Raw genomic sequence first — 16,313 nt, 5'->3', positions numbered from 1 at the left:
GCCGATACAGTCATCCACGTAGTGGAGGAAAAGGAGGGGGATGGTGCCGGTGAAACTGTGGAAGATGGATTGTTCCACGTACCCATGGCAGGCATAGCAGGACCCATGTGGGTGCCCATGGCTACCCCTTTGGTCTGGAGGAAGTGGGAGGTTTTGAAGGAGAAATTGTTGAAGGTGATGACCAGTTCAGCCAATTGATTTCCCTCCTCACCTCTATCTGCGTTCCAGAGAGACAATTCACTTCACGACTTCCTTGTTAGGTCTACACCCTTCACTAACCCACCCTCCACTCCCGACACCTTCCCCTGCCACCATAAGAAGTGCAAAAACCTGTGCCCACACCTCTGTCCAAGGCCCCAAAGAATCCTTCCACATCCGATAGAGATTTATCTGCACTTCCACATGCATCATCTACTGCGTCCATTAGATTAGATTAGATTCCCTACATTGTGGAAATAGGCCCTTCAGCCCAACAAGTCCACACCAGCCCTCCAAACAGTAACCCACCCACACCCATTTCCATCTGACTAACGCACCTAACACTGTGGACAATTTAGTATGGCCAATTCACCTGACCCACACATCTTTGGACTGAGAGAGGAAACCGGAGCACCCAAAGGTAATCCACGCAGACACGGGGAGAATGTGCAAACTCCACACAGACAGTTGCCCGAGGCTGGAATCGAACCCAGGTCCCTGGTGCTGTGAGGCAGCAGTGCTAACCACTGAGCCACCATGCCCGTTGTTTTTGGTGTGGTCTCCTCTATATTGGGGAGACAGGATGCCAACTTACAGAAATTGTTTCAGAAAACATCTCTGGGATACACACACTAAACAACTCCACCACTCCACCAAAAGGGAGGAACTCAGGAAATTAACAATTGTCAGAGAAAGTGTGTACTAACAAGTGGAACCGTGGGCTGACAAGTTAGATTTCACCCCATGGTCTGCGAAGATGTGACTAATGAGATGGTCAATGCATTGATTCTAATTTTTTAAAAATTCCTTAGATTTGGGGGAAAATCCTTTAGATTGGACAATCATTAATGTAATTCCTTTAATCAAATAGGAAGGAAAATAGAAAGCACAACTACAGGCTAGGTATCTTCATACTGGTCATAGGGATGATGTTAGAAGCTATTATTAAAGATGTTATAGCAGAAAATTAGATTACTTACAGTGTGGAAACAGGCCCTTCGGCCCAACAAGTCCACACTGACCCGCTGAAGCGCACCCACCCAGACCCATTCCCCTACATTTACCCCTGCACCTAACACTAAGGGCAACTTAGCGTGGCCAATTCGCCTAACCTGCACATCTTTGGATTGTGGGAGGAAACCGGAGCACCCGGAGGAAACCAACGGAGACACGGGGAGAACGTGCAAACTCCACACAGTCAGTCGCCTGAGGCAGGAATCGAACCCAGGTCTCTGGCGCTGTGAGGTAGCAGTGCTAACCACCGTGCCACCCATACATAAATTCAAGATTACTAGACACAATCAACATGGTTTTGTTAAAAAGAAATCATGTTTAACCAATTTATTGAATTTTTTTGAGGAAGAAATATGTGCTGTCAATCAAACTTTGATTTGAAGAAGGCATTTGATAGGGTGCCATAGGTTATGACCAAAAATAAAAGATCATAATTTAGAAGGTTACATATTGGCTAAAGGATGAAGATGGGCTTGCTAACAGTAAACAGGTGCATGCATAAATATTTTGGTTGACAAGATGTGCCAAATGGTGTGCTACAGGTAGCAATGCTGAGTCCTTGAATTAGATCAAAAAATTGAAAGGATAGATGCTAAAACTACTGAAGACAATAACTATGTAGGAGATATTGTGAAGATGACATCAAATGGAGACAAAAGCTAAAGCAAGTGAACAAAAAATCTGTTAATAGAGCAGAATGTGGGAAAATGTAATATTTTCTATTTTGACACAAATGGAAAAATTCAAGCATATTATCTGATTAAAGAGAGCTCAGAGATATAGTGATCTAAATGTCCTCTTGCATGAATTGTGGAAGGACAGTATGCAAATATAGCAAGCAATTAGGAAAGTTAGTAGAATGTTATTGTTTATTACAAGGGGAATTGAATAGAAATGTAAGGAGGTTACACTTCAGTAATTCAAGGCACTGGTAAGATTACATTTGGAGAACTGAATATTGTTCTTTTTATTTAAGGAAGATTATAAGTGTGTTGAAAGCAATTTAGAGAATGTTTAGTAGACAAACTGGAAAGGGTGTGTTGTTTTATGATGAAAGATTAGACAGTTTAGATTAGATTAGATTAGATTCCCTATAGTGTGGAAACAGGCCCGTCGGCCCAACCTGTGCACACCGACCCTCAAAAGAGTAACCCACCCAGATCTATTTCCCTCTAACTAATGCACCTAACACTATGGGCAATTTAACATGGCCAATTCACCCAACCTGCACATCTTTGTGACTGTGGGAGGAAACCAGAGCACCCAGAGGAAACCCACGCAGACACGGGGAGAATGTGCAAACTCCACACAGACAGTCACCCGAGACTGGAATCGAACCTGGGACCCTGACGCTGTGAAGCGAAGTGCTAACAATTGAGCCACAAGTTTAGAATCATAGAGATGTACAGTATGGAAACAGACTCTTTGGTCCAACCTGTCCATGCCGACCAGATATCCAACCCAATCTAGTCCCACCTGCCAGCACCCGGCCCATATTCCTCCAAACCCATCCATATGCCTCTTAAATGTTGCAATTGTACCAGCCTCCACCACTTCCTCTGGCAGCTTATTCCATACACATACCACCCTCTGTGTGAAAACGTTGCCCCTTAGGTCTCTTTTATATCTTTCCCCTCTTACCCTAAACCTATGCCCTCTAATTCTGGACTCCCTGACCCCAGGGAAAAGACTTTGCCTATTTACCGTATCCATGGCTCTCATAATTTTGTAAACCTCTATAAGGTCACCCCTCAGCCTCCGATGCTCCAGGGAAAACAGCCCCAGCCTGTTCAGCCTCTCCCTGTAGCTCAAATTCTCCAACCCTGGCAACATCCTTATAAATCTTTTCTGAACCCTTTCAAGTTTCACAACATCGTTCCGATAGGAAGGAGACCAGAATTGCACGCAATATTCCAACAGTGGCCTAACCAATGTTCTGTACAGCCACAACATGACCTCCCAACTCCTGTACTCAATATTCTGACCAATAAAGGAAAGCATACCAAACACCCTCTTCACTATCCTATCAACCTACGACTCCACTTTCAAGGAGCTATGAACCTGCACTCCAAGGTCTCTTTGTTCAGCAACACTCCCTAGGATCTTACTATTAAGTGTATAAGTCCTGCTAAGATTTGCTTTCCCAAAATGCAGCACCTTGCATTTATCTGAATTAAACACCATCTGCCACTTCTCAGCTCATTGGCCCATCTGATCAAGATCCTGTTGTAATCTGAGGTAACCCTCTTCGCTGTCCACCACACCTCCAATTTTGGTGTCATCTGCAAACTTACTAACTTTATGTCTCATGCTCGCATCCAAATCATTTATGTAAATGACAAAAAGTAGAGGGCCCATCACCGATCCTTGTGGCACTCCACTGGTCACAGGCCTCCAGTCTGAAAAACAACCCTCCACCACCACCTTTGAGAATCCTTTGAGCCAGTTCTGCATCCAAATGGCTAGTTCTCCCTGTATTCCATGAGATCTAGCCTTGCTAATCAGTCTCCCATGGGGAACCTTGTCAAACGCCTTGCTGAAGTCCATATAGATCACATCTACTGCTCTGCCCTCATCAATCCTCTTTCTTACTTCTTCAAAAAACTCAATTAAGTTTGAGAGACATGATTTCCCACGCATAAAGCCATGTTGACTCTCCTTAATCAGTCCTGGCCTTTCCAAATACATGTATATCCTGTCCCTCAGGATTCCCTCCAACAACTTGCCCACCATTGACATCAGGCTCACTGGTCTATAGTTCCCCGGCTTGACCTTACCACCCCTCTAAAACAGTGGCACCATGTTAGCCAACCTCCAATCTTCCGGCACCTCACCAGTGACTATCGATGATACAAATATCTCAGTAAGAAGCCCAGCAATCACTTCTCTAGCTTCCCACAGAGTTCTCGGGTACACCTGATCAGGTCCTGGGGCTTTATCCACTTTTACCCATTTCAAGACATCCAGCACTTTCCTCCTCTGTAATCTGGACATTTTGCAAGATGTCACCATCTATTTCTCTACAGACTATATTTTCCATATCCTTTTCCACAGTAAATACTGATGCAAAATACTCATTTAGTATCTCCCCCATTTTCTGCGGCTCCACATAGAGGCCACCTTGCTGATCTTTAAGGGGCTCTATTCTCTCCCTAGTTACCCTTTTGTCCTTAATGTATTTGTAAAAACCCTTTGGATTTTCCTTAATTCTATTTGCCAAAGTTATCTCAGGTCCCCTTTTTGCCCTCTTGATTTCCCTCTCATGTATACTCCTACTTCCTTTATACTCTTCTAAGAATTCGCTCAATCTCTCCTGTAAGAATTTCAAAGAGTAACTGGTAAATTGATTAAAACAAAACTGATCCTGAGGCATCTTGACAGGATGGAAATGGAAAGGACATTTCCCCTTGTGGAAGTATATAGAATTAGGTCTCAATGTTTAAAAATAAGGAGGTCATCTACATGAGACGGAGAAAAGAAGGATGTATTTTCACATGCGTTTTCAGAATTTTCTTCTTCAAAAGGTGTTAGAAGTGGAGCCTTTGAATATTTTAAAGTCAGAAGTCAATAATTTCTTGACAAGCAAGAGGGTGAAAGGTTAAGGAGGGTAGGCTGGAAAATGAAGTCATTAAATCAGCCATTGAATGGTGGAGTTACCATGAGGAACCAAACGGCTCACTCCTGCCCCTAATTCAAATGTGTGTATGTGTGTATGATGAAACAGTCACTGGCCAGTCAGCTGAATCTCAGTTATGGATGAACTATTGGAAAAGCTTCTGAGTGACTGATACAAATTGTCTTTTAGGCTGGCACAAAGGAATCATGGATAGTCAACACAAATTCGTTATTTGTTATGTTTACTAACTTTAACAAGTTGGGCCAATGAGGGTCACGCGCTTGATGTAAGCTGCACTGTTTCAGCAAGTTTTATTTTACAAGACACCACATGAAAATCTACTGAAACTGGAACAATACATGACATCCAAGAGCAGGTTCGATCCAAAATTGATTTAGTGGCAGGAGCAAAGGTCGACAAGCATTTATGTAGCTACATGGGTGTTTCTACTCATGCCCTGTAGCGCTTATTTTTGTGGGAAACATTGCGTTAAATTAATTTGGAGTTGATACAAAAAATAGTCTGGTTTATAGTGAGGTAAAAAACTGTAGACTGCAAGAAAACGTCAATGGCCAGCATGGAGGATAGAGAAATGGGAAATGGAATTCAAGTGGTGAAGTATGAGATAACCAAACTCTGAAGGGAAACAATGTAGGGAATAATTTGTTGGACACAAGAAATGTAGAGGAACAGTTAAAATTGAAGGCCCACAAATTCTTAAGGTTCTATGACAAGTCAATAAAATGATTAATGAAGCAAAAGGGATTAGTTCCTTTATTAGCCTAAGTACAGAATATGCATGCAAGAATGTTATGCTAGAACTATATAAAGCATTAGTTAGGGCACATGACAATACTGCGCATCATTCTATTCACCTTTTTAGCGGTGGTACCTGATTATATTAAAATACGTTTTTGGACACGTTGTTCAGAATGGAGAATTTCAGCTGCAATGAAAAATTAGAAAAGCTGGATCTGAACTAGATTTTGCATTCAAGTGTCTGATGTGGAATTTGAACACTCAAAGGCAGAAGCACTCACAAGAGCCACAATTGAAAACTAAGATAATGTAAAGTATTAGCTCTTACAGATATAGGGGCATTGAATGACAATTACAGTTTATCAGGCTGTTACACAGCAATTAAGCTACCATAGACCATTCGGCTCTCTAGGGACACATGATTGCTGGTGGCTTAACCTGAGGATCGCTATATCTAAGGCAAGGGGAAGGGTTAAGAAGGTGAATCCTTCATGATAACCTCAGCTTGTACGGGAATTGAACCCACTGTTGGCATCACTGTATCACAAACCAACCATCCAGCCAAATGAGCCAGTCAACTTCCCAGATGTGCTGCAACTAAGGCAATTGTAACAGCATTTTGCACACACACACACATCAGTCAGCTGCATCAGGCAGGCACTCAGTACACACTTCTCAGCTAGAACGCTAGCTAGCTATAGCTTTCAAATCCTGCAAAACGATAGGACAAGACGTTATTAATCTGCATACTCACATCCTAAAATCAGTTCTGTAGGTGCATTAGGTGTTGGAAGATTTATCAGACAGGTTACTTTCTCCAAGCTCTTTGTATGTTGTACTGGCTTGTAAATGCTGGTAACGGTCCTGGTCCGATTTTGCTGTTTGGTCCCATTTCTTCCTCTCATTGAAACCATTGACTTCACCAATACAATGCCAGGTGCTAGGCTACCATTAGCAGCTCTGCATGTTCTCGCAAGTGAACCTTTAAAATCACTTTGGTGGTTTTTTCTAAAATCAGGAGGAACTATAGAGGAAACAAGTTAGGATACTATTTGTTATTGAGAACAATATGAATTCTGTAAAATCATTCAGCGATTAACCATTTTGCTACATCTATGGATTCAGTTTTCTGGCAAAAATACTGTCTTTATTTTCCCATTAGCTAGTTAAAAATCCATTTGAAAGTGTATTTTTAGTGCTCTAATTTGTAGAAACATTGAAACTATGAGCAACCTTTTGAGCTTGCTCCACCATTCAATATAATTGTGACTGACCTGATATCTCAATACCATAGCCCTGCCTTCTGTCCATATCCTTGATGCCCTTAATATCTAAAAATGTATCTATTTCATGAATATATTCAGTGACTTGGTTCCACAGCCTTCTGTGGTAAAGAATTCCACAGATTCAATACCCTTTGTGTGAAAAGTTTTTTCTACCCCATATCCTAAGACTGTTATTTTTGGTTCAAGACTCCTCAACCAGGGGAAAAATATCTTTTCTACATCTTGTCTGTCCAGCCCTGATAGAATTTTCTCTGTTTTTGTAGTGATTGGAACAAGGTCAGCCAGGTAGACCTCATAGAACATGAATTCCCTGATTGGGGCTATTAAACCTGGTCCAATCAAGGAGTCTTGGCTGACAGATATAAACAGAAGTGTTAGGGGTTCTGTTCACTCTAGGTGTCAACTATGAACTAGCTGGATCAGTGCAATGTGCTGTGCACAAGTAAATGAAGGATGACTTGGTGACGGAATACTGGCCTTCATGAAGTTATTTCAGTTTCAATCAGATCCCCTCTCCTTCTTTTCAACTGCAGTGAGTTACAGGCCCCGTTAAACAAGTCTCTCCTCATAGGAGAGTCCAGTCATTCCCAATATCAGCTTAGTGATCCTCCGTTGTGCTCCATCTTTGGCAAGTATAACTTTTCTTAGGAAGGGTGCCCAAATTTCATACAGTATTCCAGATGTAGTCTCACCATGGCCCTGTATAACTGCAGCAAGATATCCTTACTTCTGAACTCAAATTCTTTGCAATGAAAGCCAACATATGATTTGCTTTGCTCATTGCTTGCTGCACCTTCCTGTCTACTTTTATTGACTGGTGCACAAGGAATCTGAGATCTCTTTGTGCATTCACGCTTCCCAATATATCACAATTTAAATAATACTATTCCTTTCAGTTCTCATATTAACTTCACATTTAGCCACATTGTACTGTGTCTGCCATGTACTTGCCTACTCACTCAACTTGTCTAAATCACATTAAAGCCTTCTTGCATCCTCCTCACAGCACTTCCTAATTTTCCATCATCGGCAAACATCAAAATGTTAAATTTGGCTCCTTTATCCAGGTCACTTAAATATGATGTGAATAGCTGGACCCATAAGCACTGATCCTTACAGTACTAGTCACTATTCAACCATCGAGAAAAAGAACCATCTATTCCCACTCTTTGTTTCTGGTCTGTCAACGAATTCTTAATCCATGTCAATATATTGCCCCTAATCCCATGTACTTTAATTTTGGACACCAGTCTCTTGTTTAGAACCTCTCAAAAGCCTTCTGGAAATCCAAATACACCATATCCATGGTGTCTCCTTTACTTTGGCATCACCATCACAATTGGGAAATTATTTTCAGAAATATTCAGTAATCTGTTGTCGTCTTTAATCTTCAAAATGTTACATCTAGCTCTGAATTACGTAGAAAAGATGATGACCAATAAATGAATTTGGGTCGTATGGATTATACAGAGGATTAAACTACAGAAGCCTAACATCCCCCAATTCTTTGCTCTTTTTCATACTTTTGCTTAATACATGCCAGGAATTTGAAAGTAGACCCAACTTTCTGAAGGTATTTTGTGTTCTTCAAGTGAGTGAAAATAACTCAATACAAATCTATTACTCCAAAACTTGTTGTATTTAAACAAAAAATCAGATTATGACAGCCATGGCACATCAGTTACCTGTTTGATAGACATGTAGGAATTTGATGTTATACTCAAGAGGCTAATCCATATTCAAGAAAATGGTCAAAAACCACTTGAAAGTGTTATCTTCACACTGATTGTTATAATTCAATGACAAGTGGTAATGAAATGTTTTATTATGATAAACTTACACATAATTGTCAACTTCACTTGATTTTCTGTTGCTGCACAGGAATTAACGAACACACATGAATATGGCTTTTCAGCCATATGTTGGATCCTACTAGTTCTCTTGGTTGATGAAGTTTTGCTGAGTTTCAAACAGCTGACATTTTCTAAAGAGCTGTTCCTTAAGATTACACCAAGGGAATATACAGTTTTGTTGTGTTCCACATCCCATCCAGGCTGTTTGATTGCTGCTTTCTTAGTTAATGCACAATTTGAATCCACGCCACTTCTGTGTCCATGTGGAGGCTTATTATTTGTGTATTTCCCTGCAGAAATAAGTTAATGTTAATACCAAATAACTTAAAGTAATAGTATTGTTAATATGAATTCCTTTCATTTAAGCATTACATCTTCAACAATGCCAAGATTTCTTCAACAACAGGATCATTCTGTTGCCCATCCTATACTAACAATTCCATGTTGTTGACCAACTCCTACCATGTCTACAATTTTCCCAGCACAACATCCACTCCTGAACAGTATATTCCTCTGAACTCAGTTCCATATGCATTCCATTTTCTCCCTGTCTGTCTCTGCTCATAAGGATATTTGGTTATCTCGATTCTTTGCTTCCCAGCTTCCTATCAACATCTTGAACCTCGGTAACTCACTATGTTAAATTTCTTCAAATGTTGTTGAAATCAATTCCTTCAACTAAACTTACACATCCTCTTGCTCTCCTTTTGTGGATGAGTGTTTAATTTCCTTATTGCAATGTGTTTTGTGATGTTTCTTTATGTTGAAGATCCTATAGAAATAGTAATACAATATTGAAAAAAAGGTTATTTTAATCAATCCCTGCACTGCGATGTAAAGCATGCATATGATCCAGATAAACCAGGTGAACTAATTTCTGTAATCTTTGGGGCTTTCCATTTTTAAAAAAGGAAGTTTTGATGAAAGGTCATCAACCATAGGCATTAACTTTGTTTCTCTCCTTATGAATCCCAGCGGATCTGTGGAGAACTGTCAACACCTTCTGTTTTTATTTGGATTCCCAGCTCTCACAGCATTTTGTTTTTATATTTAAAATAAAACCAGAGAATGGTCAAGAACTAAGTACAGAATTACCATCATACATGTTAGATAAATGGGTTTGGAGGATACTAACAGAACCACCACTGACAGTTAGCTGATGGAGTTTACTAGAGTTGATCTCAGCAACAATGAGAGTTAAGGATGTTACAGTTGAGTTCAGCACCTTTTGAAAAAAAATTATATTGTCGAGGGGTTTATTCCTAAAAAGAGACAAGAAGTTGAAGCTTTTCATCTCACACACGTCAGACCTAGAACACACAAAAGTGATTTGGCAAAAAAAGAAACACCATTTTATAAAGGGAGAGAAGAGAGTGCTGATTGGTTGGAGCATACTGATAAGGGGATACAGAAAGAACTGTTACCTGTCAGTCTTAATTCTCAAACCACCTAATGGATTCTGATTGATTGGTTTGTTGCTATTGGGATGTAGCAGAGATTGGCTGTCTCAATGCCACCATTTTTCATGAAAAAGGTGCAATGTATGTGAAAATTCATTTTGCATATATAAAATAGGGTCCAGTGTTATTTATATGTCTAGCTCCTGGCACATGCAAACATATCACTCCAAGAGCCAGCTGATGATCTTTAATTGGTTTCTAGTGCAAACCTTAGATTAGATTCCCTACAGTGTGGAAACAGGCCCTTCGACTCAACAAGTCCACCCAGACCTATTTACCCCTGACTAACGTACCTAACACTATGGGCAATTTAACATGGCCAATTCACCTAAACTGCACATTTGTGGATTGTGGGAGGAAATCGGAGCACCCGGAGGAAACCCACACAGACACAGGGAGAATGTGCAAACTCCACACAGACAGTCACCCAAGGTGGGAATCGAACCCAGGTCTCTGGCACTGTGAGGCAGCAGTGCAAACCACCGAGCCACCATGCCGCCCCACGGTGTCTGGATTGTTAAATAAGTTTATGTGGAAGTATAAGCTTTCGGAGGACTAGCTACCTGATGAAGTGCTTCCAAATAAACCTGTTGGACTATAACCTGGTTTTGTGAGGTTTTTAACTTTGCCCACCCCCAATCCAACACCAGTACCTCCACATTAAAAATAAGAGGTAAGCCATTCAGAGCTGAGATGAAGAAGAATTTCTTCACTCAGAGAGTTGTAAACCTGTGAGATTCTCTCCCACAGGAAGCTGTTGGGGCTAGTTGGTTAGATAGATTCAAGAGAGAAATGGATGTGGTCCTTGTGGATAAAGGGATCAAGGGGTATGGAGAGAAAGCCGTAGTGGCATAAAGAAATTGCATGATCAGCCATGATCATATTGCATGGTGGGACAGGCTCGAAGGGCCGAATGGCCTACTCCTCACCTATTTTCTATGTTTCTATCAAGATATAAACAGAAATAGGATCGGTCATTGCTGCTAAGTGTATCCCTTTCCACTTTTATAATCGGGGTATAATATTTGCAATCATCCAGACCTCAGCCACAATTCCAAGACCCAGGGAGGATTGGTTTCTGCTTTAGTTGTGTCAGTATCACAGAGTTGTATCTGTATTCCACCAACATTTATATGGTTAATGCTCACAGTAAAAAACATGACCTGCTGAAATGGTAATGCCTTTGAAAACATGGTAATCTGAAGATGGTCTCTGAAAATTGCAAGTGATGGGACTGCAACCATTTCCTTTGGAAACTTGTTCCATTGTGGGATTATCCATAGGAAAAATGATAGTTGATACACTGTCTTGGAAGCAAATCACTTTATCAATCTGTGAATGGCAACTCATATTTTGGCATTGCCTGGAGGCACCACTACTTGTTTATGTTAGTTTCTACCAGTCCGTTCCATAATTTGTTGGACATGTTCAATCGAGCTTTTCCCCCTCTTTTGCTTTCGTGATTCTCATTTGAAATCTTTGACACTGATGTATTGCCAGATTGATTAATGCACTATCATGCAGTCTTACTTTGGATGGTACCAATCTTATTTCTCTCTCTCTCGCCACATTTGGAACACATGCAGAACCTGTATACTCCAACATTGGATGAACAAATATTCAATAATATATATTTTGACACTGTGATTTTTTTGTTGCAATATCAAAACTTCCTCCTCAGAAATTCAAAACTCCTGTTGGCTATCTGCTGAATGCAGTGGTGTGTGTTTGGAATGAGCTGCCAGAGGAAGTGGTGGAGGTTGGTACAATTACAACGCTTAAAATGTACCTCGATGGATATATGAATAGGAAGGGTTCAGAGGGATATGGGCCAAGTGATGGCAAATGGAATTAGATTAGGCTAGGATATTTGGTCATCATGGACGAGTTGGACTGAAGGGTCTGTTTCCGTGTTGTACATCTCTATGACTCTATGGCGCTATAACTCACTAAAGATTATTTCAAAGATGAGACCCAGCTATGGGTTCTGTTTTTACCTCTTGGAGAATTTAGTTAGAGAAATCAAAGCTATTTGAATGAAAAACTGTGACCAAAGCGTTGACAATTTCAAATGTTATTTCATTCCACAAAATAGGGTGCTTCCTATCTAGAACAAGTGACATTCCTACTTTGAAGACTCACGACTATTTTAAATCCTTCCTTTATTTTGATATCTCCAACATTTCCACTGTCCAGTGTTTTACTCTTAAAATTGCAGCATTCTCTTTGCGGCAATAACTCATTTTGTATATCTGCCATGCACTTCGCTGTCATAAGAGGATTTCATTTTTGATTTCAAAACAGCTTCAATTTTCTGTTGATTACCCGTTTACTATATCAAAGACATTGCTAACAAAACTGCAAACACATTAATCAAGTCTGAATTATTTCACCTAGCAGAGTCTTTGCAGCTCTATTTATTCTATGACTCTTTTCAATTCAATGTGCACCCCTTGAAGTTTTCACAAATAGACAAACATTACACAACTGCAGCACAATTAACTAACTGAAGTAGGATCTGATTCATATTTCTCATTTATTCCATGACATGTAAAGATGTTTGCAAATACATGATCAAGAAATCAAGCTTAAAACCTAATCAAGTCGGCAATTGCCTTCTGACTGTCTGTTGAGCATCCCTTAGCAATATTTATACTAATGCATTGCTCCTTGACAAAGAAGCAAACATTTTCAAGTAGATGCAATTTATTTGATGGATCAGAAACTTGGCTGACATTAAATGTCACACCATGACATGTCGCACCCTTGTTCCCCACTCCCCCTCTCTCCTTCCACCTCCCAGCACGCCCCCCCCCACCCCATCCGTAGCACCTTGTTACACCAGATGGGCATCATTGATAAAATCTGAATGCACCTTAGAGTTGGGGGTTAGTCGACCTGTCGTACCAAAGGAAAATTGATACTGGGGTCGAGTCCACTGTTCTCAGCATTAATCGCGGGAGACATTGAGTAGGGGTGAAATAATCACCCACACCGTCCACCCTTACTTTGAAGGTAAAAAGGATAATTGGAAGTACAATGACCTTATTTAACTTCCATACGATGGGCAACTGTAAATTTTGGTAATAACATAAAACATGGAAATAAACTTTGAATGTGATATGGTATGCTAGGCCATCACAAGGACAAATTCATCTTTCATTTCTATAGTGCATTTTGTAGAGTGGAAGCACGAGCCAACTTCAGAGGAGTTGAACAAACATTGAATAATTGTAGAATAAGAGTCAAGGGGTTGAAGACGTGTTTGAATGCCTCAGAACTGCAGCTACCTTTGAAAACAAGGAAAAAGGTAGCAAGGCAGATACAGAGATTTCCAGGATGCAGTGTTCAGACAGTGGAGGCAGCTTTTTTTTAAAATTCATTTAATGAACACATTGCTGTGGGTCTGGAGTCACATGTAGACCAGACCAGATAAGGATGGCAGGTTCTATCACTCAAGGACATTAGTGAATTAGATGTGTTTTTCCAAAAATCAACAATGGATTTACAATTGTCATTAGAATCTTAATCCCAGAGATTTATTGAATAACAATTCCACCGTTTGAACCCAGAAAGAGGGCCTGCATTTGGGCACATGAGAGAAGAGAAGAGAGGGGCATGCCAGCTGTTCATCTCCAGAGCAGAATGTAGTATCTGAGGCAGAAATTTCTCTAAGTCAGCATATGGTAGTTTCAGCAAACAATACATCACTCCATCAGACAGTGTGTCTCTCCATCAGACAGTGTGTCTCTCCATCAGACAGTGTGTCTCCCCATCAGACAGTGTCTCTCCACCAAACAGTGTGTCTCCATCAAACAGTATGTCTCACCATCAAACAGCACATCTCCCCCTCAGACAGTGCGTCTCTTCCTCAGACAGCATGTCTCCCCATGAAACAGTGTGTCTCACCACCAAACAGTGCGTCTCCCCTCAGACAGTGCATCTCCCCCTCAGACAGTGCATCTCCCCCTCAGACAGTGCATCTCCCCCTCAGACAGTGCATCTCCCCTTCAGACAGCGTGTCTCCCCCTCAGACAGCGTGTCTCTCCATCAAACAGTGTGTCTCCCCATGAAACAGTGTGAATCTTCATTAAACAGTGTGTTTCTCTATCGAAGCCATGACTCATCTCTGTGGCATGTTGCAAGACGAGTTGAGACTCACCGGGTTAGTGGGTGGCCAAAGAAAATACCTCCAGCCCTCAGTTTCAATTTTGTGAGCTCTATCTAGGGATCCATTGGATATTTCTGTAGAATAATCCAGTCAGTGACCCACTGGGGGATCAAAGAGGTCAAGGCCCCTATTGCAGAGAAATATATTCATGACAGCATGTGTCTGAAAAGTCAGGTGGAGTACACCAGCAGCAGGATGTTGCATAGCAGCAGCATCCAGAAGAAATAAAAACAGAAAGCACTGAAGAAACTCATCAGATCTGCATCATTTGTGGAAAAATAGAGAAAAACTTAATGCCTGGAGTCCAATGACTCTTCAGTTCTGGAGAAGTGTCATGATTTGAACCATTAACTTTATTTCTCTCTCCAGATGTTGCCAGACCTGCTGAATTTCTGCAATACTTCCTGTTTTTTTTTATTTCAAAACTCCATTATTGCAGTATTCAGTTTTTATTGTAGCCAGAACCAGTTTTCTTGGACAGTTAGCAATGAACACATGGCCATCAGCCCTTTAATAAGTATGGCCACTTAACAACAAAACAAAATATTCAGATGGAGTCATTAATTCTAATCAATCTAAGTCACCATAGTCTGGGCAAATCACATTGTGACCACTTGTTTAGAAGTAAAATTTAAAAAATTGAACTTTACACCCAATGCTAACACTTCTTGTGTGAAATTGTCTCCCCAAGTTAGGAAGATGCTGTTGGAACGTTATCTAGTCTGTTTGCTACAAACAGAATCTCAATACAACACCAACAGAAAATGTTGGAAATAGTCAGCAGGCTGGCAGTCTCTTTGGAGACAGAATCAGAGGCAAAGCTCTCTCCTCAAATACTACCAGACCTGTTGAGCATTTCCAATATTTTCTCTTATTTTATTTCTAAGTCCATCATCTGCAATATTTCATCTGAAATCCAGTAAAATGCTGAGAAAAAGATTAGGATGACATATCTTAATTATGTTGTCGAGTCAGACAGTTGCATTTTAGTTCACAGTATTAATGGAGGTTATTGGTGCAACTGAAATCTACAGTTTAGCAGAGTTTGCTCAGACTTGAATGCAGGTTTGATTCAATCAGAGTTAAACCAATCATCAACAAAGCTAAGCAATGTCTCTTTCTTTACCTTCAGAATATCTTAAGTTTTTGAAGCAAAGTAAAATTGGAAACTTACCAGTTGCGCTGAGGAACAGACATATAATAAGACAGAATAAATTCTCCATTTTCAGAAAATGTCAAATGCACGCCTGATAACAATCTCTGCTCTGATCGGAAAGGAAGTGTGTCATGTGATTAAAAACTGAATAATTAACCAAACTTACATTATTTCTTCAGAGTCAGCACCTACTTTAGAAACTACAGAAAAAGCCACTTTGTTTTCACAAATAATTAGTTGTCAGGCATGGAGAGGAGGGATGATGAAATGTTAGGCTTGAAACAGCCATCTCTCTTTTTTTCAAATGTTGACAAAGTTTCTGAGCATCTCTAGCATTTACTTTTGTTATTTTTAATTCTTAATCAAAGTGGTAATGTGTAGCATGGATAGTGAAGAAACTATTAAGAAATTGGATTGATACCTGAAAAATCATAAAATCATAAAAGAAGCAAAATCTTTTAGCTCATTGCGCTTGAATCAATATTTTAAAATAACTTTCTGATGAGTCATATTCATTTGTCTTTTCCCCGTAGCCCTGCAAATGATTGTGTTCAAGTATTGACCCAATTCTCCTTTAAACATCTTTTTTCATTCATTCACAGGATGTGGGTATCACTTGCTTGATCATATTGTAATGTAGGTTCTTTGTGTACGCATCCAAACTCAAGCTGGAGTGGACTGTTACTGTTAAACAGCCTGTACATGATGGTCCGTGCTGTTCTGGTTTCAATCTCCCAGGAGAATAATGTCACATTACTACTGAGGTTACAGCTTACCCCAGAGGTTCAAGTACATATTCA

General features: G+C 40.3%; 1 protein-coding gene across 1 annotated transcript in view; it reads right to left on the bottom strand.

The window, feature by feature from the left end:
• LOC122550454 (nectin-1-like) overlaps positions 1–15,622 on the bottom strand; it is a 57,819-nt gene extending 42,197 nt beyond the window's left edge. Inside the window, exons 1-3 of the mRNA XM_043691196.2 lie at positions 15,532–15,622; positions 8,714–9,016; positions 6,342–6,611 (exon numbers count right to left, since the gene is read on the bottom strand). Coding sequence (XP_043547131.2) covers positions 6,342–6,611; positions 8,714–9,016; positions 15,532–15,580 — 622 coding nt within the window. The 5' untranslated portion in view covers positions 15,581–15,622. The remainder of the gene's footprint in view (positions 1–6,341; positions 6,612–8,713; positions 9,017–15,531) is intronic.
• Positions 15,623–16,313: the final 691 nt, after the last annotated feature.

This window comes from Chiloscyllium plagiosum, unplaced genomic scaffold (genome assembly GCF_037043375.1).
Source record: "Chiloscyllium plagiosum isolate Xiang-an unplaced genomic scaffold, Cpla_swu_hap1 HiC_scaffold_6, whole genome shotgun sequence".
NCBI lineage: Eukaryota > Metazoa > Chordata > Chondrichthyes > Orectolobiformes > Hemiscylliidae > Chiloscyllium > Chiloscyllium plagiosum.
This window is presented reverse-complemented; position numbering and strand designations above follow the sequence as displayed.